The 24,647-nt window shown below is 37.4% G+C and overlaps 1 protein-coding gene across 10 annotated transcripts in view; it reads left to right on the top strand.

Moving 5' to 3' along the window:
• The window catches only part of CHAMP1 (chromosome alignment maintaining phosphoprotein 1), a 46,517-nt gene that overhangs the window by 10,345 nt on the left and 11,525 nt on the right, over nt 1–24,647 (top strand). For 3 of the 10 annotated variants that reach the window (XM_072621847.1, XM_072621848.1, XM_072621846.1), the window contains one exon: nt 3,715–8,330. In XM_072621847.1, the coding sequence (XP_072477948.1) occupies nt 3,760–6,615 (2,856 nt within the window). In that variant the 5' untranslated portion in view covers nt 3,715–3,759 and the 3' untranslated portion in view covers nt 6,616–8,330. Of the gene's footprint in view, nt 1–3,415; nt 8,428–12,597; nt 24,183–24,647 lie in introns of those variants that run through there. The other 7 variants (XM_072621844.1, XM_072621843.1, XR_011969856.1 and 4 more) reach the window with 6 other exon arrangements.

Raw genomic sequence — 24,647 nt, 5'->3', positions numbered from 1 at the left:
CTTACTTTTGAATCTTGATATTGCTTGTCCTTTAATATCCAGAATGTTTGTGTTGGTGAAATCTTTGCATAATGCATTATATTTTTTGGAGGGATTACAGTGTAAGCATATGTGAAAGTACTGGAGACATATAGTTAATACTTAATAGGTTTGATTTGCTGAATTCCATTCCCTTATTACCTTCTTGCCCTGTGTACTCCCTATTTGTAGAATTGTACGTGGCAGACTCTCTGTTACAGAATGCTTATAGAAATGTGTGGGCAACTCTTAGGAGCACACACTGCTAGACAGTGAGTCACTAAGTACTTGACCTTTGTGTGAAAATAAAAAAGACTTTGAAGTCTTTAAAGTGGGAGCTACAAAAGTTTGACAAGTAGTACAAAAAAGTCTGGGCATCAGGTAGACACAATGGGAGAAATTTTGAGATTGGTCAGAAGAGTTAAAAGTAGGTTGATTGAGGTACTTGGTGATAATTGAGAAAGAGAGGGAAAAGTAGAAGAGTTGAAGTTGGGATTAACTTGGAGATTGTGGAAATCTGAAAGGTAAACTGAGTGCCAAAGAGAGACAGAGGTCTAAGAACAGGGTATAAAAATTGAGAATAAAGTTTGACAAGCCAGGATGGGAACATGAAGTGAAAGCAAGCAAAGACTGGTGGATCGAGGTTGCTGGTTGGAATAGGAAATGGTGGATGGAAAATAGGAGAAAAGCAGCATAAGAGTTTAAGAGCTGCCTGGGTTTCTCATTGCAGTGTTGGTTGCCAGCTCTTGTTAGAAACAGGAATAAACAGGATGAAAGGTAGAAATAGAGAAGATGGTGAATGTGAGCACGGTGAGAAGGACTTAATTGTGGGAGACAGGCCAAGCAACAAGATAAAGGGGGAATAGGGTATTGAATTAAATAAAACAGTAAGTGCTCTCTATGGGCAGAAATTTAGTGATATAGATACAGGATGAAGAGGTTTCTCCCTTCTTCATGGATCTTACTTTTTACTTAGAGTACAACAGGTACTTGGAGAAGTAAACACAAGTTAATTTGAGGCATGGGTTTCCAGTTTGCTTTTTTGAAATACATCTTTTCTTGTGTTAATATGTTATCTTGCCTTTTTTTATTGCTCAGTAGGTAGCCATTTCTTTTACTCCTCCAAATATCTGCAGAGCAACATACTAGGTCCTATAGAAAATGGAAAATACATGGAATTTTTGTTTTAACCCATATTGGACCATAGAGACTCTTGTTTCAGTAGTTAGCAGTAGTGAGAGTTGAAGAATTAAAACACAGGAAGGAGAAGAAAATTGCAGTGCATGAGTATGAACTATAGATTGCAGAAAGTGGGGTATATATGTAAGGATAAAACTATGTAGAGAGAATATGAAATTAGGACAAAGAATGGTCTAAAACTATTTTGAATGCTTTGTATGGCATCTTCTATTTTAGAATTAGATGTCATTATAGGATTTAGAGCTACCATGGATTTTAGAAATCCAATTATCCAATATCCTTACTTTATAGGAGAGGAAAAAAGGTTCAGAGAATTTGAGTGACTTGCCCAGGGCCTCATACAAGGACCCAGTAGTAGACTCATACAAGGCCAGTAGTAGAATTAGGATTCAAACCCCGGTCTTTTGATTCCATGTTATGTGCTTTTCCCACCATGTAATATACTGTCTTATCTGTATGTGTTGCTTTTTCAGTCGAGAAAATAGGTAAAAGTGTACATATAGGTTCCTTAAACAAACTCTAAGAAGCTTACAGGTTGGTTATGAAAGTATCAGGTCTGTCCTTGACACAAGTAAAACTTTGTGCAGTTGCTTAGGTGAGCAGATGTGGAGAGGGCAGTGCTGATTCGGTAGCCACAGTTTTATTCATAGGAACCACTTCTGTCATTGCATATTTATATTGGATCATAGTTTTAGAGCTTGAAGGGACTTTAAGTGTCATGTGGTTCAAACCCTTTTTACAATTTAAGAAAGTGAGAACTTCTGTTTGTACAGTCTTATAGTTTCCAAAATGGCCCCTAGGTTATAGGTTGTTTGGATATAGCTAAAGCTCTAAATATTCTGAAGCAATTGATAGCTAGCACAGTTTATTGAATTGTTACATTTCCACTAAACTCAAGGCATTGTTATAAGCAGAGCATTGGAAACAAAATGGTACAAGGAAAGAAGGATTACTGTTTCTGAGGTCAGAAGACTTATGTTCAGATCCTCCTTCTCTGATCCTTACCAGTCTGTGCTGTGTCAGGCAAGAAAGTTAATATTCCTGGACCCCAGTTTCCTCATCTATAAACTGACGGATTGAAGCAATGGAATGACATTTGAAATTCCTTTTATCTCTAGATGTATGAAACACAGTTTTCTACTTTGAGTTCATAATGGTTTTAAAAAATAGTTTTTCTTGATATCCTGGATTTCCCCCTATATCTTTTCTTTTCCTCCTCTTCTCAGATAGTGATCCTTTATAACAGGGTTTTGAGAGAGGGAAAAAAGTGAAAAGAAAAAAGTAGTAAAACTTATTATTAGCATGTTGAAAAAAATATGATGTTACTAGTTTAACACTGTTTCTGCTTGGTTTGGGTCAAAGCTACTTTGAGGCTATTGATTTTGGGGTTGTATTCTATCTGTACTTAAGACTGCAGTATATCACAAATTTCTTTCATTTAGTTGCTGTATTTATTCATTTTGGGAAAGAATGAAGACCTAAAGTATTTTTCCAAAATTTTGGAAATGCCAGGGAAAGCTACAAAAGTTAAAGGGGAGATGTGAGGAAAAGAATTAATACTCTGAAGAAAACTCTTTCCTCTTCTCTCAGGTGACATATATCCTTTTGTACTCCAGAAAAGTTCAAAAAGAAGACTTGCAGATAATTTACAGATAATGGCACTGTCAGTAACAGCTATTAAAATTAATAGAAATTTTGGATTTGCTAAAACTTAATGCAAAACTGAAGGATCTTAATACATTATTTCAAAAACATTAAACAACATGAAAACCTATAGTTTGACCTTTACAGAACATTTTAATTAAAGGAAGACATTTTTGTTATATCTTTAATGCGTTTAATGCGTTTATTTGTGAAATCTCTTAGTGATGCTTGAATATTTTTAATTAAAAGTGGCACATAATTGATGAGAGAAAATTTTCACAATTCAAATAAGGTTCTGTATGTAGTCATTGTGCTCATAATTGAAACTAACCCCCTTTTGTTATCCATGCTCTGCATTTCAGGGGTTAAACTTGGAGAGAAACACGTGTAATGTTTCAGTATTAGTAACATTCTATTGTAGTAGCATGAGAACTTGTCATTTTAGACCTGTGAAATTATGTTTTAAAGGTTACATCTTTTCCAAGTTAACATCTAGTTTATTTAATGTTTTTGATGAAGACTGGAATTATAAAACATTATTTGTATTTTTTAGGCCATAATTCTAAAATATCCTGAATTTTGTTTCAAGATTTGTCACTCAGTACTGCAAAATCATTGTGTTGAGGCCGTGTTTTTTCAGAATCACGTAAGTCTGTAGTCAATGACACAGATTCATTGGTTTTTTGAGATCCCAGTAATCTTTGCAAAGATATGTACATCTGGCAAATGTATCATCCTACGTATTTTTTGTTATTTGTAATTTGAATGGGTTGGGGAAGAATTGCATTCAAATAATAAAATATTGTATGAGAATAAATTATGATTACTCAACTGGTTTTTACTTTATTGCAGCAACATTTCAAAGGACCTGTGCAAGTTGTAACAGATATTTTAAAAATGGAAGTATTCCCAGAACTTCGTAAACAACCAGAACGTTTGGAATGTGATCACTGCAGTTTCAAAGGCACAGATTATGAAAATGTACAAATCCATATGGGTACTATCCATCCAGAGTATTGTGATGAAATGGATGCTGGTGGGTTAGGTAAAATGATATTTTACCAGAAAACCGCAAAGTTGTTTCACTGCCATAAATGTTTCTTTACCAGCAAAATGTACTGCAACGTGTACTATCACATTACATCCCAACATTCAGGAAAAGATAAGTGGGATGATAAACAGAAAAAACAGTTAGATAAGGAGACAGAACCTGTGAAAACCCCTCTCTTCCCAGAGTCCCAGAAAATGTCTAATTCATCTGAGAATCAGAAATCCGTGCCTGTTTTTTCAACAGAGTCACAGAAACCTGCTTCTGTTCAGTTTTCAGAATCACCTCACACTACCCCTGCTAGTTCTCCAGAGCTCCACAAACCTGCTTCTGTTGTTTCTTCAGAGTCACAGAAACTTTCTGTTGCTATCCCTGACTCTCAAAAACCTGTCCTTCTTGAGTCTCAGAAATCTTCCCCTGTTCCTTCTCCAGAATCCCCAGAACTTGTCCCTCTGGCTCCTTTGGAACCACAGAAACTTACTTCTGTGTCTCCTGAGCCACAGAAGTCTCCTGTTGCTAATCCTTTGACCCAGAAGCTCTCTCATTTTACAGAGACATTGAGAACTCCTTTGTCAACTTCGCCTGAGCCTCAAGAACCAGTTCTAGCTTCCTCCCCTGAGCCTTGGGGATCATCTCCAAGCTCATCTCCTGAGTCCCAGAAACCAGCACTGACTGAATCTCCTGAACCTAGAAGACCATCACCAGCTGTTTCTCCTGAGTCTTGGAAGCCGTCACCTGCTGTGTCTCCCGAGCCCAGGAGGCCAGCCCCTGCAGTATCACCAGGTCCTTGGAAGCCTGTGGTTTCTACGTCCCCTAGACCTTGGAAACCTCCTCCTTCTGTGTCACCTGGACCTTGGAAAGCTACTAATAAGCCTGCTCCCTCTGTATCACCTGGACCTTGGAAACCTTTACCTCTCTCACCTGGCCCTTGGAAGCCAAGTCCACCTATGTCACCTGGATCCTGGAAACCTTTGCCTGTATCACCTGGTTCATGGAAATCTGCCACATCTCCTGAGACCTGGAAGCCTGCACCCCCAGAACTTCGAAAGACATCTCCTATGTCACCTGAACTCTGGAAACCAGGTCCCTCTTCCCCAGAGACCCGTAAAACTGGTCCCCCATTGTCCCCTGAGCCTCGCAAACCAAGTCCCTCATCCCCAGAAGCTCGTAAACCATCTCCCTCATCCCCTGAGGCTCGGAAGGTAGGCCCTCCATTATCCCCAGAGGCCAGGAAAGTAGGTCCTCCATTGTCACCTGAACTCCGTATGCCAGGTCCCCCACTGTCCCCTGAACCCCGTAAACCAGGTCCTCCATTATCCCCTGAACTCCGTAAAATAAGTCCCTCATTGTCCCCTGAAGCTCGGAAAGCAGGCCCCCCTTTATCCCCTGAGCTCCGAAAGTCAGGTCCCCCCCTATCCCCTGAAATTCGCAAGGCAGTTCCCCCGTTGTCCCCTGACCTTCGTAAATCAGGACCTCCAGGATTATCTGAGCTTCGTAAATCAGGTCCCTCATTGTCCCCTGAGCTCCGAAAATCAGGCCCTTCTGTATCTCCTGATCACCAGAAATCTTCAGTATCACCAGAACTCTGGAAGGTTTCTTCTGATCAGTGGAAACCTTCTATTTCTGGAGAGCCATGGAAATCTGCCTCTAATGATTTTACTGAATCCCAGAAGGCTTTACCTGGGTCTCCAGATATCTGGAAATCTTCCTTTTTTCTTGAAGCTTCGAAATCTGTCTTCCATGAATCTCGGAAACCTGGTCCTCCTGGGTCATCTGAATCTCTTAAAATGTCTTCAGAGACCCGAAAACCTATGATTTCTGGTGATGTTGACCCCCGAAAATCTGCCCTTTTCCCTGAGTCCCCCAAAACCATAGGATCTTCTGAGCCCCGAAAACGGGCTCTCTTCCCAGAATCAAGGAAACATACCCCTTTTCCTGAGCTTCCCAAATCTGTTGCTATTTATCCTGAATCTCAGAAATTAATTGAATCTAGTGAGTATGATGTCCAAACAGAGGCCATAGAAGATCAAAAAGATGATATTTTGGCTCAGGAAGATGCATTATATCCTTGTCAAAAGAAGCTCAAGAAAGATAACCAGGAGAACTCTGATGCAGAGCTTAGTAGCAGTGAAGGTGGAAAAGCAGATTTGGATTTCCTAGATCTAAAGGGCCAGGAATCTAACAGTGATCAAGAGCAAGTTGATGTGGAATCCGTTGATTTTACTAAAGAGAAAATGGATGCGTCTGATCAGCCAAAAAGCATCCTGCAGTTTACAGATGAGAAGGAGGCTTTTATCTCTGAAGAGGAGATAGCAAAATATATGAAACGTGGAAAAGGAAAATATTTTTGCAAGATATGTTGTTGTCGTGCTATGAAAAAAGGTGCCGTTTTGCATCATTTAGTTAACAAGCATAATGTTCATAGCCCATATAAGTGCACAATATGTGGGAAGGCTTTTCTTTTGGAATCTCTCCTTAAAAATCATGTTGCAGCTCATGGGCAAAGTTTACTTAAGTGTCCACGTTGTAATTTCGAATCAAATTTCCCAAGAGGCTTTAAGAAACATTTAACCCATTGTCAAAACCGACACAATGAAGAGGCTAATAAGAAGCTTATGGAAACTATTGAGCCTCCTCCTCCACCCCCACCCCCACCTCCTCCTCCACCACCCCCACCTCCCCCTCCACCAGAAGAGCAAACCTAATTTTGAAAATTATGAATTATATATTTCAAAAACTTATCTACTAAAATCAACCTTTGAAAGTGTTGCTCTTTTAGCCAATTAAGTAGTTAGTTGAATAAGTAGAAGAGTTGAAAAGGTTGTATGATGTTTAGTTTGTGTCCATAGTAGTATAGAAAAGAAACTTTCCAGGATTTTTAGAGTATCTGTTCATGTGCCTATCTTACAAATCAATAAATTCATACTGGATATTCCAGATGGGTTGAATTCTTTGAATTTTTTCTCTGTGTATAATACATCATGAAAGGTAGGTTGTATACATTCCATTTAATTATAACTTTACACATATTCATGGACATGCAGTGAAATTTACCTTTTTTGTGAAACTAAGTTCAGATTGAGAGGGAGCGTATTATGAATGAGTAGAGAGGTGGCCTTGGAGTTAGGAAGATGTTCAAGTCCCACATCTGACACATTCTGGTGTTGTGACCCTGGGCAAGTCATAACAGCCTCCCAATATTGTGCCCCCAGGCAACAAAGAGACTAAGTTGTAGAAGAGTTGCTAGTCTGCTTTGGTAGGGCAAGTGTCTTTGCCCCATAAAACACAAGTCTGGACCAAAAAAAAAATTCTTTAAAAAATTTACAATGCTTGGTAATTACAGTGTTTATGAATTAATTATTAGGGAATGATGCCACAATTTTCCTCTTTTTTTTTGATTAAAAAAAGCAGTTTTATTTTTTTAAATCACTTGGAATATCTTTGTTTTAATTGTTTTTTCACAGATGTAAATCGTTTTGGAATTTGAGAATTTGATAATGCAGAAGGTAAATCAACATTATTTGTAAATCTTGAAACCATTTCTAAACCAATGATTGGATTTTTTTCTATGTTTTGGAAAAGTTTTGAATTTTTATTGATATATTAAAAATAGAAGTCTACAAAGGAGCAACAGCAATGTACAATAGTATATATCATATTCCTCCATTAGTGTGTAAGCTCTTTGTGGGCAGGGATTTTTTACTTTTGTCTTTGTATCCCCATTACCTTGCACATAGGCGCTTAATAAATGCTTGTTGGATTGGATTGGAATTTTAGGTTTGTGGGAAATATGATTTCTTTTTATAAAGTCTTAAGGAATTTTCACTCCTGTTTACTCTCCTGATCATAAGTCCTAAAGGGTGATAAGTAGAACACAGAAGGAGTGGAAAATACCAGGGACCTGGTCCTACACTACATCTGACAACTCTGTTGGTATCATTTAGCAAGGGATTAAATCAGGCTAGACTTTAGGAACTGATATAGAGAAAATGTGTTTTTACATTTATATACATAAAATGAATATAAAAAAGTATATGGGGTAATAAATGCCTATTTTAAATCCAGAATCCTTTACTCCCCTTTATCAAACAATCCTCCTGTTCTTTTACTCCTTGCTTTTTGTCTCCCCACATGGTCTTTCTACCACAAATGAGGACTACAAATTTTGTTTCAAAATTTGACTAAAATTCCAAATGTAATGGAGAATTACTTCAAAGAAATAAGAAACTCAGAGTGAATATAAGATTTGGAACACAAATACTGAGGAAGAGATAACTTGGGAAGAACAGAAGAAGAAATTACAAGAAAATGAATTTTATGTGAACCAAAATGACTGGTCTTGAAGAAAAAGTGTATAAAGATAACTATAAATCTAGAAGAACAAGACAAAAAAACCTGAATAAAATTCTGTAGAAAATTTTTTTTGAAGTCCATATCATTTGAATAGAGACAGCAAGGAATTGATTAAACAAATACATAGATTACCACCAGAAAAATCCCATACTTCACATTCCAAGGTATGTTATGGTTAAATGTCACATTTTCAGTAACAACACATTTTATAAGCAATCTGAAGAAAGACTTTCAGGTATGAAAGGCATCCTGGGAAGCAAAGGACTCAAACAGCAGCTCAAATCTTGCAAAGTTGAGCCTCATTGTTAGTGAAAAAAGATTATACTTCAATGAAAAGAATTTGAGGCATTCCTAAAAAACCCAGAATCCCAGAGGTGAGCAGGTAATTTTACTTTAAACACTCCAACAGTCAAGAAAGGCATTGAATAAGAGATGATTAATGAAAAAAAAAATCATGTACTTAGGCTATTAAAAAAAAGACACTGAAAGTAGGGTAAGAGGAAGAGAGTTCACAAAGGGACAAAAAGGACCCAAGAGACTAAAATTTCAAAGGGAGCTTAATTGGAAGATGGGCAGGAAGAAAAAATGAATTAATACTCCATGGACTTTATCCTTGACCTCTGAAAACAATCAGCATTTTATATTGGAAGATATAACAGTAGAAAGGCAAATGGTGATAGGAAATGTAAGAGGAAGTGGCATACCTCATCACATGTAGGTAGTGATAATTCCTTTAGCCTTAGCCAAAGTGGGGACTGTAGAAGAATAAGACAAAAAGTAATGGGTAGAAGGGATTGATAGTTACCTTGACTCAGAAGGATAAAGGAAATATGCCTCATTGGGTAAGGAGTTGTATGCTTGGGACCTTTTCATTGGATTTTGTGGGAGGGCAATTTAAGAGAAAATAGTTTCTAACAAAGGGTTTCATCTACTAGAACTTAATCCCTGGCCCCCTTCATGCACTTTCCAGGAATGGGGATGTATGAGTCCTTCAAAGCCAGCTACCACCCAGAGTTTGAATGGGTAATAGAATAACATGACTTGAGGAGAGGAGATTCATCATGACAAGGGAAAGGGATAGGATCAGTCCTTGTGACTTCAGACAGTTACTTTCATCTTACTATATTATACTAGCTTATTATACTATACTTCTACTATGTACTATACTACCTCTATCTTCTATTACTTCAAAGAGCATAATGGGTGAGGTATCCATTATGTAATGGATGATAAATGTAAGTAATGATGTAGAAAGGATCTTGATCCAAGTCTTGCCTGTGATCCCTACTAACCATACAACTCTGGTTAATGCCAGTCTCAATATTGGAAGCAACTCTCTGAAGACCCTTAAATTGCATAACAATTGCTGGTCTGTTAATAGAGGGGATATCCTCACTAGAAATTTCATCCATTGAAACCAGATTGATTTTAAGTGAATTTGAACCGAAAATTGGGAGGATGGAATAAGAGCTACAACAGCAATATCAAATAGAAGGGGGAGTTAAAAATTTGGTATTTAATAAGCAGAAAAAATTCTGAGTAAATTAGAAGAGAAAATGAGTATAAAACAAAGGAAAATTTGGAAAAGGATATAGCAAAAGAATGTTAACTAAAAAGCTTAGAGGGGAGGGAAGATTTTGAACCACCTATTTATACTAGTGTTGAGAAAAAAATGAGAAATGATCAGTTTAAATAAGGAATTTGATAGGACAAAACTTATGGGAATATACCTAGCATCAAAGTAACATAAATAAAATTATTCGGAGGGATAAAGTGTTAACTTACAAGAAGGCAGTATAGGAAAACACAAGCCTAACACTTATTTAAATGTGAATGGATCAGACAGTTCAGTGAGGTGAATGACAAGATGTTGGAGGGGGAGTAGGGGGACAAATTTGCAATGTACAAGGAACACATCTTTTAAAAAGGAGATTGTGCACAAAATGAAGAGAAAAGCTGGAACAAAATCTGTCATGTATCAGATTGTTCTAAAAAAAAAAAACCAACAAAAAACCAGGAGCTACAATTATACTATAAAAGTGAAAATAATTAAGTATTAAGAGAGATAAACTAGGAAAGTACCTTATGCTTAAAGGAAACCTAGACTGTGAACCATTTTCAGTACTAAGCATGCAACAGTTGTTGGCATGGTAGCTATATACCTGAAGAAAAAATTAACTGAATCGCAAAATGGTAACATTAATCAAGAAACTTTAATGGTACTTTCTCAGAACTGGGCAAATCTAACATAAAAGGAAAAACAAAAGAACAAACTTGGAGAGGCTGTATCAGAAATAATTATGTTTTCTGAATGGGAAACATTAAGGGATATACCTATTTCCCCCATGTTAGTCATGTTTTATAATAAGAAACAGAACAAAAGGGAAAAAAAATGGAAAAAAAATAAAAGTGAAAATAGTGTCTTCAATCTGTATTCAGAGTCCATCAGTTCTTTCTCTGGATGTGGATAGCGTTGTTCATCATGAGTCTTGGAATTGTCCTGGATCATTGAAGAACATACTTACTTCTAAGCATCACATAGTAAGATTAAGTGTCATAGTGGGTAGAGTGCTGGACCTAAGTCAGTAAGATCTGAGATAGAATCCTCTTTCAGACACTTAGCAAGGGTGTGTCCTTAGGCTAGTCACTTATCCTTTGTGTGCCTCAAACTCCTAGGGGCAGCTGGGTGGTGCAGTGGATAGAACACCAGTGCAGGAGTCAGGAGGACCTGAGTTCAAATCTCACCTCAGACATGACACTCACTAGCTGTGTGACCTTGGGCAAGCCACTTAACCCCAGTTGCCTCATCCTGGGTTATCTCCAGTCATTCTGATGAATATCTGGTCACTGGATTCAGATGACTCTGGAGGAGAAGTGAGACTGGTGACCTGCACAGCCCTCACTCACTCAAAACAAAGTCAAGTGCAAGTCATGCCATTATTTCTCTGATGGCATCGTCTTTGACAATGAAGGACTAACGCCTCAAACACCTTGTCTTAAAATGATAATAATAGTGGCTACTCATGCCACAAAATGAGATACATAAATGCTATGCAAACCTTGAAGTGCTAGGTAAGTTTTAGTTTTTAGAGCACCTAGAAACATTAAATAACTTTAAAAAATGCAGAAATAGTCAAAGCATATTTAAAGACAACATGCAGTAAAATCAGGAATAGAAGCATCAGATCTAAATGGAGACTAAATGATAATATGCCGAATAAGTGGTTAGAGAACAAATCAGAAATGATACCATTCGATGGAGAATCATAATGTTGAGACAACATTAAAGTTTCTGGGATTTGGTCTTTGGAGGAAAAATATCTGAAAAAATATATTAAAATCAGAATATTAAAAAACAGAGTATGTGATTTAAAAAAACTAGAAAATGAGCAAACCCTAAATTAGCACAAAAGAAGGGCTCTTGAAAATTAGAGGAGAAATAGGGAGGTAGATAGAAAATAGATATATCAATGATAAAACTAAAAATTAGTTCTTTGAAAATATCCACATGAATTTGTGATGTCATCAATTTGAGGATTCTCTCCAATGATGCAGAATGCAACTGGTGCTTGCCCCCTCCTCCTTGGCTCTCAACCATGACTTGTCACTAAAGGGGGTCTACCCCTTGTGTTTGATTCCTTCCTCATGTCTGATATCTTCAGGATAGTAGTAGATTATTCTGAACATCCATCTATCATCCCTTTATTTCAACACATGACTAATTCGTCTCCCCTTTCCATTATACAACTCTTTGATCATGTATTTTATTCCTGTAAAAAGTTTTTTTTTTTTTTTAAGAGAGAGGCAATTGATTAAACCTTTAGCAAATCTGGTAATGTAGAGGACAATTAAAATTACAAAAAAGATGGAATCACAACATGAAATAAAAAGAATGATCTATGCACATTTATATGCTTATGAATCTTGAAGTTTTAAGAAATGGGTTATCAAAATTTTTTTTAACAGAACAGGAAGTAAAGATCTTAAACTCCATTACAGAAAACGAAATTGAACAAATCACAGAGGAACTGTTCTCTCACCCACCCACACAATTCCCCCACAAAAAAAGCCTGTTTCAGATGAATTAACAAGAAATTCTATAATTTTTAAAGAAAATTTAATAGCTATGCTGTATACAAATTATTCTCAGAAATTGAGAAAGAAAATATTCTACCAAACTCCTTATATTGGATAGTGTCTAAATCAAAGAACAATTGTTGTTCACTTGTATTCGACTCCTTGTGACCCCATTTGACGGTTTTTTGGCAAAGCTACTGGAGTGGTTTACTGTTTCTTTCTCCAGATCATTTTTTTTTCTCCATCTCATTTTACAGTTAACAAATGAAAACAAGGTTAAGTGACTTGCCCAGGGTCACACAGTAAATCGGAGGCCAGATTTGAAATCATGAAGGTGAGTCTTCCTGATTCTAAGTCCAGTATTCTATCCGCTGTGTCACCTTGCTGCCTGATTATAAACTGTTACAAAAGAACAATATCCCTAATGAACGATTCAAAGATGACAAATGAGACCTTACCAAGAAGATGACAGAAATATATCCAAAAATTATTTGCTATAATTAAATTGGATTATACCATGGATAGAAGGAAGATTCTTTAGTTGGAAAACAATCATGTAAAAAACCCAAACCCACTTATCCCACTTAATTATTTCAATAGCAGCAGAAAACCTTTGACAGCTTATAATACTTGTTTATTGCTTAAAAAAAAACATGCTATAAAGCATGTAGTCATAGAAGGAGCCTTTTTAAAAATGGGATTATATGTATACATATATGTGTGTGTATACATATTAGATAATATGTATATATCATACCAAAATCTATCACTGTTTACAATGTGGAAACATTAGAAACTTTTCAGTAACATGGGAGTAAGGCAAAGATATCTCCTTTTCCCACTGTTAATTTGATGCAATCTAGAAATTTTAATGACAGAATATTTTTATTTGCAGATTATATGATGGTTGATTTATAAAACCTCAGAAATAATCTCAGAGAATCAGCAAAGAAACTGGGACAGTAACTTTGTTGAAGTAGCAGAATGCAAAATCAACCAAGATAAACAATTTCTGTATGATAATCCAGGAGGAAATAATACCAAAGTTCATTCACAATAGCTACAGAAATTCATAAACTATCTGGGAATCAATCTACCAAAATATATTCAAGACATGGAATGCTCTGTCACTTTAAGGTCTTTTTCATATGGAATGGAAATATTTTTAAGTCTTGCCAGTTTTTAATGTTTTTTGATAAGAATAAGATAAGAATTATGAATAAGTAATGATCATTTAGATTGATAGAATAATTTTTTACATAAATCTCAATATGGGCATGTTAGTTATTTTGGAAATACACAGTCTTAAAAAAAAAAAAAAGAATGGAGTCACCCTAGAAGAGCTAAGTTAGAAATGAATTGGAATTTTTAATCAAAAGTATTTACTGAACAACGCAGTTCACTGTAGTGTAAAGCTGTATTCTCCAAGTTTGTTATATTTCTTCTGTAGCCACCAGATGACACTGGTGAACCAGAAAGGCAGGTCCAACAGTTTCCTGTGGTGCAAGTATTAAATGGCCCAATGACTATAGAGCATATAGTCCAAAGTTGAGAGTTGCTTTGAGTGATGGGTTTTTCTCACTTGTGTGCTTCTTTGCCAAATTCCTCTCCCCAACAAATAGTGAGCAAATTGGTGGTAGGGTATAGTGTGTCTCAGATTTATATGTAGATTGTGATGCATTTTATTATTCATACACTTTCTTTATATTTATATATCTGTGGTATAACATTATTACTATTTTACCTTATTGCTAAGGAAATGGTTATGTTTAAGCTATAACATTGCCATTTTTTTTTGAGTGACTGGCTTATGTAAATAGATATCTGTAGGGGTTTGAGAACTAGACTAGTTAATAGGGGGAATCTACGCTTTCTCAACAGTTACCCCTAGCACTTTGAGAAAATTTAAATATAAAATTGGTTATGATGGTCTTTCTCTGGGAACCTAGACCTGTCATACTGAGGGCAAGTTGAGATGAGTGAGCTAGAATGAATAAGTGTCCAAATGCTTGGGTAAGAGGTGTGAGGTACTAATGCAGGTTGGGTAGGCACTCCAGTTACACAAATAAATACAGTTATAAAACTCTTTAAATAAATAATTATTTAAATAATTGAAAGGAAGTTGCCCATAGCTTAGTCATATCATTGTGATTTAGAAAATCATACTACCTAAAATAATTTACAGATTTGGTACTATGTCAAGGTAATACTTTATAGAATTAGATAAAATAACAGAATTAATGTGGAGTAACAAAAGATCCAGAATCTCAGTAGAAAATTGAAAAAAGTAAAAATAAAGGGGGAATACAAATTATTTTAAATCAGTAATCATTTGTAGTAGTTAATAATAGAAAAGTATATCAGTGGAATATTTACTAGATAAGGACAAATCAGAAATGATCAAACTCATTAACCCAGTGTTTGCTTATAAACCTGAGAACATAAATTACATGGGGAAGAACTCAGTGTTTGACCAGAACTCCTGGGAAAACTGGGAAGTAGTTTGACACAAATTAATTTTTGACTAACATTTTAACATCACATACTACAGTAAACTCAAAATGAATGTAATCTGAAATATGTCACTGAAATGAGGAGAGATGAAAAAAGAGCCTAGACATCATCTTTCATGAAATTGTCAAGGAAAACTGCCCTGATAATCTAGAACTAGAGGGTAAAATAAATATTGAAAGAATCCACTGATCACCTTCTGAAAGAGATCCAAAAAGAAAAACTCCTAGGAATATTGTATCCAGATTCCCGAGTTCCCAGGTCAAGGAGAAAATATTGCAAGAAGACAGAAAGAAACAATTAGAGTATTGTGGAAATACAATCAGGATAACACAAGATCTAGCAGCTTCTACATTTTGGCATCAAAGGGCTTGGAATATGATATTCCAGAAGTCAAAGGAACTAGGATTAAAACCAAAAATCACCTACCCAGCAAAACTGAATATAATACTTCAGGGGAAAAAATGGTCATTCAATGAAATAGAGGACTTTCAAGCATTTTTGATGAAAAGACCAGATCTGAATAGAAAATCTGACTTTCAAACACAAGAATCAAGAGAAGCATGAAAAGGTAAACAGGAAAGAAATCATAAGGGACTTTCTAAAGTTGAACTGTTTACATTCCTACATGGAAAGATAATATTTGTAACTCTTGAAATTTTTCCTCAGTATTTGGGTAGTTGGAGGGATTATATACATATAGACAGAGAGCACAGGGTGAGTTGAATAGGAAAGAATGCTATCTAAAAAATTAAAATTAAGGGGTAAGAGTAATACTTTGGGAGGAGAAAGGGAAAGATAGAATGGGGCAAATTATCTCTCATAAAGGAGGCAAGAAAAAGCTTTTTCAATGGAAGGGAAAAGGGGGAACATGAGAGGGAAAAAGTGAAGCTTACTCTCATCATATTTGGCTTAAGGAGGGAATAACATGCACACTCAGTTTGGTATAAAATCTGTCTTATAGTACAGGAAAGTAGGGGAGAAGGGGATAAATGAGGTAGGGGGATGATAGAAGGGAGGGCAAATGGGAGGATGGAGTAATTAGAAGTAAACACGTTTAGTGAGGGACAAGATCAAAAGAGAGAATAGAATAAATGGGGGACAGGACAGGATGGAGGGAAATATAGTTAATCTTTCACAACATGATTATTATGGAAGTCTTTGCATAACTACACATGTATAGCCTATATTGAATTGCTTGCCTTGACAGTGGGGATGTGTGAGGAGGGAGGAAGAGAAGTTGGAACTCAAAGTTTTAGTAATGAAATGTTGAGAATTATTTTTGCGTGCAACCACGAAATGAGAAATGCAGGTAATGGGGTATAGAAATCTATCTTACCCTACAAGAAAAGAGAGAAAATGGGGTTAAGGGAAGGGAGGGAAAATTGGGGGAAGGGGTATTCAGAATGCATGGTGTCTTGGGGTAGGGGAGGGGAGAGATGGGGAGAAAATTTGGAACTCAAAATTTTGTGGGAATGAATGTTGAAAACTAAAATAAATTTTTAAAAATGGGAATATCAGATCAGATACTGTTAACACCTATGGCAGGAGTGGGGTGGGGTGGGCATGTTTGTGACTAAACAAAGGCTAGAGGTGATGACAAAAAATAATATAAATAATTTCAAGAACGTGAAACTGAAAAATCACAAACAGAATCAATTAAGCCAGGATAAGAATGGAAAATCTTGATTGCATCAAATATCTCTGATAAGAATTATACATATATATGTACATACACACAAATCACTAATAATAAGAGAAATACAAATCATGGAACTCTAAAATTTACCTTATGCTGGCAAATTGGCAAAGATGACAAAAGAGAAAGTCATTTTTTGAGGGGCAATGGAAAGAGATACATTGTGGGTGAAGCTATGAATTATTTATTCTAAACTGTTCTGAAAAGCTGTTTGGAGCTATGCAAAAGCAGTGACAAAAATGTCCATAACCTTTGGCCCAGGGGTCCTACTAGTAGATATAAATCCCAAAGGGGTTAAAGACAAAAAGGTCCTATATGCACCAAAATATTGTTGTTGTTGTTTTTTTTATGTTAGCAAAGAACTGGAAACCAAGCAGATGCTCATCTCTTGGGGAATGGCCGCAGAAATTGTAGTACATGGATAATGACATATTGCTACACCATAAGAAATAGAAATGACAAATTCAAACACATTGACAAATGGAATTAACTGATACCGAAAAGGGATGCAGAACCCAGAAAATGATATATGTATACACAATTACTTCAACAGTGTACGTGGAAAGGCTAACAATGAAACTGAATCCTATGTAAATATGACTAAGCTTGTCCCCAAAGAATTGAAAAAAAATGTACTTCCATCCCTTCTTTGAAAAGAAGGGAGACTATGAGTGTGGAATGATGCATAGACTCTCTGGCAAAGTTATTGGTTGGTTAGTTCTGTTGAAATTTTGTTTCTTTTTAAATCTGTTACAAGGAATGATTCACTGGAGAGGGAAAGAGGGAGGGGTGTGTTTGGAAACAACTATGTTGTCAAAAACAAAAAGTATCAATAAAAATAAGAGAAATAAAATTCCTTAGTTGTTTTCAGTATTTCAGTTTGTATACTTAAATGAAACTTTTTTCAAGCTGTAGAATTATATGTTTGATTTTGTTTGCTCAGTATTTTCTCCATAATTACAATAGTTTACTTTTTAAATGAAGTATCATTAGAATTTACTATCTGAGGTAACAGAATGAAAGAAAATGGAGAGCAGGTTATCTTTACTACATTGTGTAGTTTAGACCCCAGATATCCAATATGCAACCCAATGGCTATGACATGCCTGAGATTATTTTTGCAAAAACATGTTACTCTACTCAGTAGCAATGTAAATTTAATAAGGACTAATAATTGCCTGCCCCTTTTCATTTTTTGTGCTAGGAGACTTGGATCAATTAGTAATTGTAATTGAAGGTAAATGCAATTATTTAATGAAATTCATGTGATCCATTTTGCTCTAGTTTGTTTTGGCATCACAAGGAATAGGAGAGATAGCTACACTTTACTAATCTTACTGGGGGCTCTAGTAATAGCATATTAACCATTTACAATGAGCCCACACATGGATCTGAGAAAATTTGTTTCCAATTCACTGCCACCCTATGTCTCAGTCTTGTTCTGATCCTAAGAAGTAAAACTATGTGTTATCACAAAACCAGCCACAAAACACAGATCTGCAGGCTAATTCTGAGTGGCTGAGGAATGTGGCTAATTGGGAGGATAGTGACAAATGGAGCCTTTAGATGCTCTTAAGCTTGCTAGGGTCGGCAGGCCCCAAAACTTCTGACTATACCAATAATGAATAGGTTGAACTTGGGGTTAAAAGAATTCCTTTGGTTTCAGGAGCTGCATCTATTAGATTTTAGTTGTTTCTGTCTATATGACCCCTCCTCCCTCTGGTGGAAGGAACGTAGTTTAACTTGGTGGGCTGTAGTGATGTACTAATTAATCATGAAATGTGACACTAGCAAATAAAAAATCTTTGCACTTTGGTTCAAAAAAATAAACTGCACAAATATAGGATGATCAAAACCTAGCTTAACTGCACATCATGAGAAAAAGACCAGTATATTTTAAATGACTGCAAACTCAATATAAACCACCATAGTGGCATGTATACCAAAAATTTAATGCAATTTTAATATATGAAAATAGTGCCCAGTTCAGGGGAAGTTATAGCTCCAATTTATTGGCATTGATCAGATTACATATGTGGAATTGCATGGATACCACATTTTAGTGGAATTGACAGATTGAAAGACATAGAGGTGATGGCTAATATTTCTAAGGATCTAGAAATTATGTACTAGGAATGTTTGGTTTTTAAAATAAGGAAGAAAGGGGAGAACAGCTATAATAGCCATCCACAAATATTTGGAGGACCTCCATAAAGATTAGATTTATTTTGTAGCTCCAGAAGACAGAACTAGGGTTAAGGGAGGTAGATTAAAAAGAGAGGCAGTTAGAAATATAAGAAATTCCTTCCTCCCTCCTCACTTTTCTTTCTCTATCTGCCCTTTCCTTTTTTTAAATTTTTATTGACTAGAGCAAATCAGATGGAAGAAATAAGTGTTGGCCAGTGAGGAACCAGGTTCTAGCCTCACATGTTTTTGTTTCAACCCAGAACTGCAAAACCCCTCTGAATGCCTCTATTGAACTACTTTTTGTTTCTGCGTCTTAGAAGAGTGTCAGGGAGAGTCATTTGTCCTCTTCAAAGGGGATTTGGAACCATGCATTAAGAGAAATGATAGTTAAAAATTTTTAAAATAATTTTCTCAAGAAAGAAAGTTCTCTCGAAATTCTCTTGAAATTTGACCAGTAAAATCATGGATGTTTGAGGAAGCAGGCAGCCATTTTCCCTTTTGCTTGAGAGTCAGATAACTGGGACTTGAGAAGAAACACTTGTGAAGGGAGGAGTGAATGAGTTAAATGTACAGACAGATTTCTTAAGCTAGGTTGTCTTCCATCTGCCTTGCTCACCAGTGCTATCTGGTGGTTAAAGAAAAAATATAACAAACATGGAGAAGATGTCTGTGCTTCCTCTTTTGTTGCATTGTCTGACTTCAAACTAAATGGGGGAAGCTGGACAACTTCCAATTTGTTTCTGTGTTATCTTTTAAGAAGAAATTCATTTAAAAATTATGAATTTCCCAAATAGCTGACATACCATACTGAAAATGTAAGCACAAAATTATTCTGAAACCAAGTATATATTCCCCAATCAGTAAGTGGTCAAATGATACGAACAGGCAATTTTCTGAGGAAAAAAACAAGCTATCAATGTTGTCCAGGGGCTTTAGTAGTGCCCAACTCTTTCTGGCCACATATAGGGTTTCCTTGGCAAAGATACTGGAGTGGTTTGTCATTTCCTTTTCTAGCTCATTTTACAGATGAGGAAATTGAGAAATGAACAAAATGATAGGCAGTTAGGGTGTTTAACAAAAAATGTGTGACAATCTTTACTTTGGTCCACCAAAAAGACATTGTGGGTTTAATCCAAGGGCAGTGCTAAATTGTTATAAAAGGTTTTTAAGTATTCTTTAGTGTATTGCACAATATTCTTCATAGGAAGTATGAAATAAGGTTGGAAATTATGTGAATGACTATATCACTAAGATTGTTGTTGTATTTGCCCTTCATTCCCAAAGAGGACCATGTCATCAAGATGATGACATGACTTGCAGTTGACTTTGATTTGAGTGAGGGAGGGCTGTGCAAGGTCACCAACCTCACTTTCTTCTGTGCCATCTGGATCCAGTGGCCTGGTATTCACCAGGCTGGCTGGAGATGGCCCAGGATGCAATGTGAGACCCTGGCCCTTTCAAGCTAAGGTCTTATAGCATTCTCACTTTGTGTGAGATACACCTGTTCAATGAATAGGCTTCTTTAAGTAGTTGCTCAAGGGATGGCCCCTTTAATAAAAAAAAAAAATCAAACTGGGAGAAGACCCTCAGGGTTCCTGGGTAAAAGAGAAACAATTACTATTTACTTTTTAAATCCACTCTGTGCTAGATGTGTGGGGACTTGTCCAGTCTATGAACTCTGGAGTTTGAGGCTTGATCTTTGAGAAAGAAATGTAGCCAGTAAACCCAGAGGAAAAAAAGGCAGCTTTAGAGGGTGGAACAGAGGAGGAGGAGGAGGAGGAGGAGGAAGAGGAGAAGAGCTGCTGCTCACTCACAGGTTGTGTTGGTCCTTCATTCTCACTGGGAGGGCTGTGCAAGGTCACCAACCTCACTTCTCCTGAGCCATCTGGATCCAGTGGCCTGATATTCATCAGGATGACTGAAGATGGCTGTGGATGCAATGTGAGACCCTGGCCCTTTCAGAAGAGGTATAAGAGATGTAGTCAGTAGAAATTCATACAATTTTTATTTGGTGTAGCAATGTAATACCCTGATATGGCCATATTGTATAATTTTTACTTAGAGAACTCATTTAGTTACAATGTCTATACTGGTTACCCTAAAATATACATCTCTAACTTCAGCCTGTTATTTGAATTCTAGTCCTTTGAGTTTACCGGTACCCAAAGGAGGTAATTATTTTCTTACTGTCTCAGATCCACTTCAGAACTTGAGCTAATGAACAAATGTTCATGGAGCATATTATATAGAAGCCACTTAGTCCATTGGGAGATTCAAAGACTGTGTTTAAAGACCTTAACATTTAATTGAAAACAAATCATAAAGATGGTTATAGTGGACATTTATATAGCACCTTTAAGTTTAAGTGTTTTATGAACATTATTTCAATTAAGATATTTAGATAAAATTTTCTTGGTAGAGGGCACACAGAGGCAGAAGAAAATGTATCTCAAAGGTATGGTCTTTGAGAGATACCTGAGGCTCACAAAGGTTAAGTGACCTTTCTGAGTCCTGATCCCTCCTTAACCTTTCTTTGCAACATTTGGCATTATCCTATCTCACTTGGTGATCTCATCAGCTTCCATGGGTTTGATGATTCCTTCTGTGTAGATGATTCCTAGACCTATGTATTCCACCCTACTAGCCTCACAACTCTAGCTGCCTTCTTAGGTATTTTGAACTTTATTCCCTATAGGCATCTCAAACTTAACATGTCCAAAGCAGAACTCATTGTCTTCCCCATTAAACCCTCTCTGCTTTTGAACTTCCCTGTTACTCCAGAGGACACCATCAGGCACACTCAGTGTCATCCATGACTATTCATTCCACACATTCCATATATCTAATCATTGCCAAATAGTGTTATTTCTGCCTTCACAGTATATCTTTTATATATTTTCTCTCAATTTATACAGCCACAGTCTTAGATCAAGCTTCTTATTACCTCCCGTCTGGATTATTGCCATAGGCTTTTAACTGGTCTCTCTGTTTCAAGTCTCTCTCTACTGTCCAATTCAATTGCCATGGTGATTTTTCTAAAACCTAGGCCTGGACACATCACTTCCTTTCTTCCATCTCTTTCCTCTCCCACAACAAGTTCTAGTCAGTCCCTGTTACTTCCAAGATCAAATATTAAGTCTTTATAACCTGGCCGCTTCCTACCTGCCCAGTCTTCTTACACTTTTACTTCCTCCACCTTCCTTGACTGGCTTACTTGCTGTTCCTTGAAAGTGACACTCCATCTTTTTCAATGAATCAATCAGTAAGTATTATTAAGCACGTACTATGTGTCAGGCACTGTGCCAAGCACTGGGGAAACAAAAAGAAGAACAAGATAGTCTCTGCCCTCAAGGAGCTTGCAGTCCAGTGGGGAAGACAACATGCAAATGTATGTAGCAAGCTATATAGAAGTAAATAGGAAATCAGCATCAGAGGGAAGACACTGGAATGAAGAGGGGTTGGAGAAGTCTTCCTGTAGAATGTGGGATTTTAGTTAGGTCCTAAAGGAAGCCAGGGAGGTCAGTAATCAGAGCAGAGAAAGGCATGAGAAAATGCCTGGAGCCAAGAGTGGCTTGTTCATGGAACAGTCAGGTGACCAGTGTTGCTGGAATGAAGAGGATATGTTGGGGAATAAGGTATAAAAAGACTGGAAAGGTAGGAGGAGCTAAATTTTGAAGGGATTTGAATGCCAAATAGATCATTTTTTATTTGATGCTGGAGGCAATAGGAAGCCACTGGAGTTTGTTGAGGGTCAAGGGGTAGTGATGACATGATCCAACCTGCATTTTAAGAAAGTCACTTTAGTAGCTGAATGGAGGATAGAGTGGAGTGGGGATAGACTTGAGGCTGGCAGACCAACCAGCAGGCTATTGCAGTAATCAAATCATGAGGTGATGAGAGGGTCTGCACCAGAGTGGTGACAGTGTCAGAGAAAAGAAGGGGGCATATATGAGAAATGTTGCAGAGGGGAAATTGATAGGTCTTAACAACAGATTGAATGTAGAGGGTTAGAGATAGTGAGGAGTCCAGGAGGACTCCTAGGATGTCAACCTGAGGGACTGAGAAAATGGTGTTGCTCTCTATGGTAACAGGGAAGGGAATGTGGAGGGAAGGGTTTAGGGAGGAAGATAAATAAGTTCCATGTTAGACACATTGAGTTTAAGATAATCTACTGGACATCCAGTTTGAGATGTATGCAAGGTGTGTGAAATTTGAGGTCAACAGAGAGGTGGGGCAGGATAATTAAATTTGAGAATCTACTTAGGATGGAGATGTTAATTAAATCCATGGGAGCTGATGAGATCACCAAGTGAAGTAGTATAGAGGGAGAAGAAAAGAGGGCCCAGGACAGAAACCTGAGGAAACACTTCTGTTAGAGAGTGTGATCTGGAAGAGGATCCAGCAAAGACATCAGAGAAAGAGTCAGATAGATAGGAGGAAAACCAGGAGAGGGTGGTGTCCTAAAAATCTAGAGATTGTTGTTATTGTTGTTGTTGGAGAGAAGAGAATGTTAAGAAGGAGAGAGTGATCAACATGTCAAAGGCCAAGAGGGGTGAGGGCTGAAAAAACACCATTGGATTTAGCAACTAAGATCATTAGAGACTTTGGAGAGAGCAGTTTTGATAGAATAATTAGGTCAGAAACCAGATTATAAGGGATTAAGAAGAGAGTGAGAGGAGAGAAAGTGGAGGCACCTATTGTAGATGCCTTTTTTTGAGGAGTTTAACTATGAAGGACAGAAGAAATATATGGGCATAGTTGTCAGGGATTGAAGGATCAAGCAAGAGTTTTTTTGAGGATAGGAGAAAAACATATGTATGTTTGTAGGCAGTAGGAAATGAACCAGTAGAGGGAAAGACTGAAAATAAGTGAAAGTGTGGGGATGACAAAACAGAGATGGAATAGAATGGGATCCCTAGGTAAGGAGTAGGATCACCTCATTATGTGAGACAGAGGTGAAGGAGAAAGTGGCCGAAGACACCTGAATGATGGGAAATGAAGAAGGGGAGGAAAGAAAGTTCATGATGAAGGGCCTCAATTTTTTCCATCTTTGTTTTGGCTGTTCCCATACTTTGCATGTTCTGCCCCCCTCCTCTGTTTCTTAGTTCCCATGGCTTCCTTCAAGACTCAGCTCAGGGGGCGGAGCCAAGATGGCAGAGTAGAAAGACAGACCTGCTCTACCTCTCCCCCCATAACCCATAAAATACCTGTAAAAAATGACTAAACAAATTCTAGAGCAGCAAAAACCACACAATGACAGAGTGACAACGATTTCCATCCAAAGACAGCCTGGAAGGCTGACAGGAAGACAGTGAAGTACAGCCCAGCCTGGGCCACGCAGCATGGCACAGACAGGATTGGAGCAGGCTACAGGGTGCAGAATCATGGGTAGCAGCTGTGGTTCCCAGATTTCTCAACCCACAAATGTCAAAGACAGCTTCAAAGGTCAGTGAGAAAGCACTTTCACTCAAGTGAGGGGGGAGGGCAGTCTGGCTCCGGCCCCAGGGTGGCAGCAGTGTCCACTTCTGGAGCCGTTGGCCTAAAGACTCTAGGAGAATCAAGTGGCTGATCTGGGTCTCAGTTCTGAGTGGCAGTCCTGGGGTGAGGAGGAGTGCTGGTGGTGGAGCAGGTGGTGGCTGTGGAGAGGGAATCCTACTTGCAGATCCTGGGCAGAAAAACTTGTGTTTGCTCCCAGACCAGAACACAGGCCTGGAGAGGAGGAAACTCCTCTCCCTTTATTGTGCCACCTTGAAGGAACTGAGAACTTACAGGTTCCTAGAGTATACCCTCCACTTGACAAAGGACTCAAAAGTCAAGTAACTGACTGGGAAAATGCCCAAAAAAGATTTTTAAAAAATGAGACTATAGAAGTTTACTTTCTTTATGAAAAGGTATTTTCTTCCATTCTTT

The sequence above is a fragment of the Notamacropus eugenii genome, chromosome 6 (assembly GCF_028372415.1).
Source record: "Notamacropus eugenii isolate mMacEug1 chromosome 6, mMacEug1.pri_v2, whole genome shotgun sequence".
Lineage (NCBI taxonomy): Eukaryota > Metazoa > Chordata > Mammalia > Diprotodontia > Macropodidae > Notamacropus > Notamacropus eugenii.
This window is presented reverse-complemented; position numbering and strand designations above follow the sequence as displayed.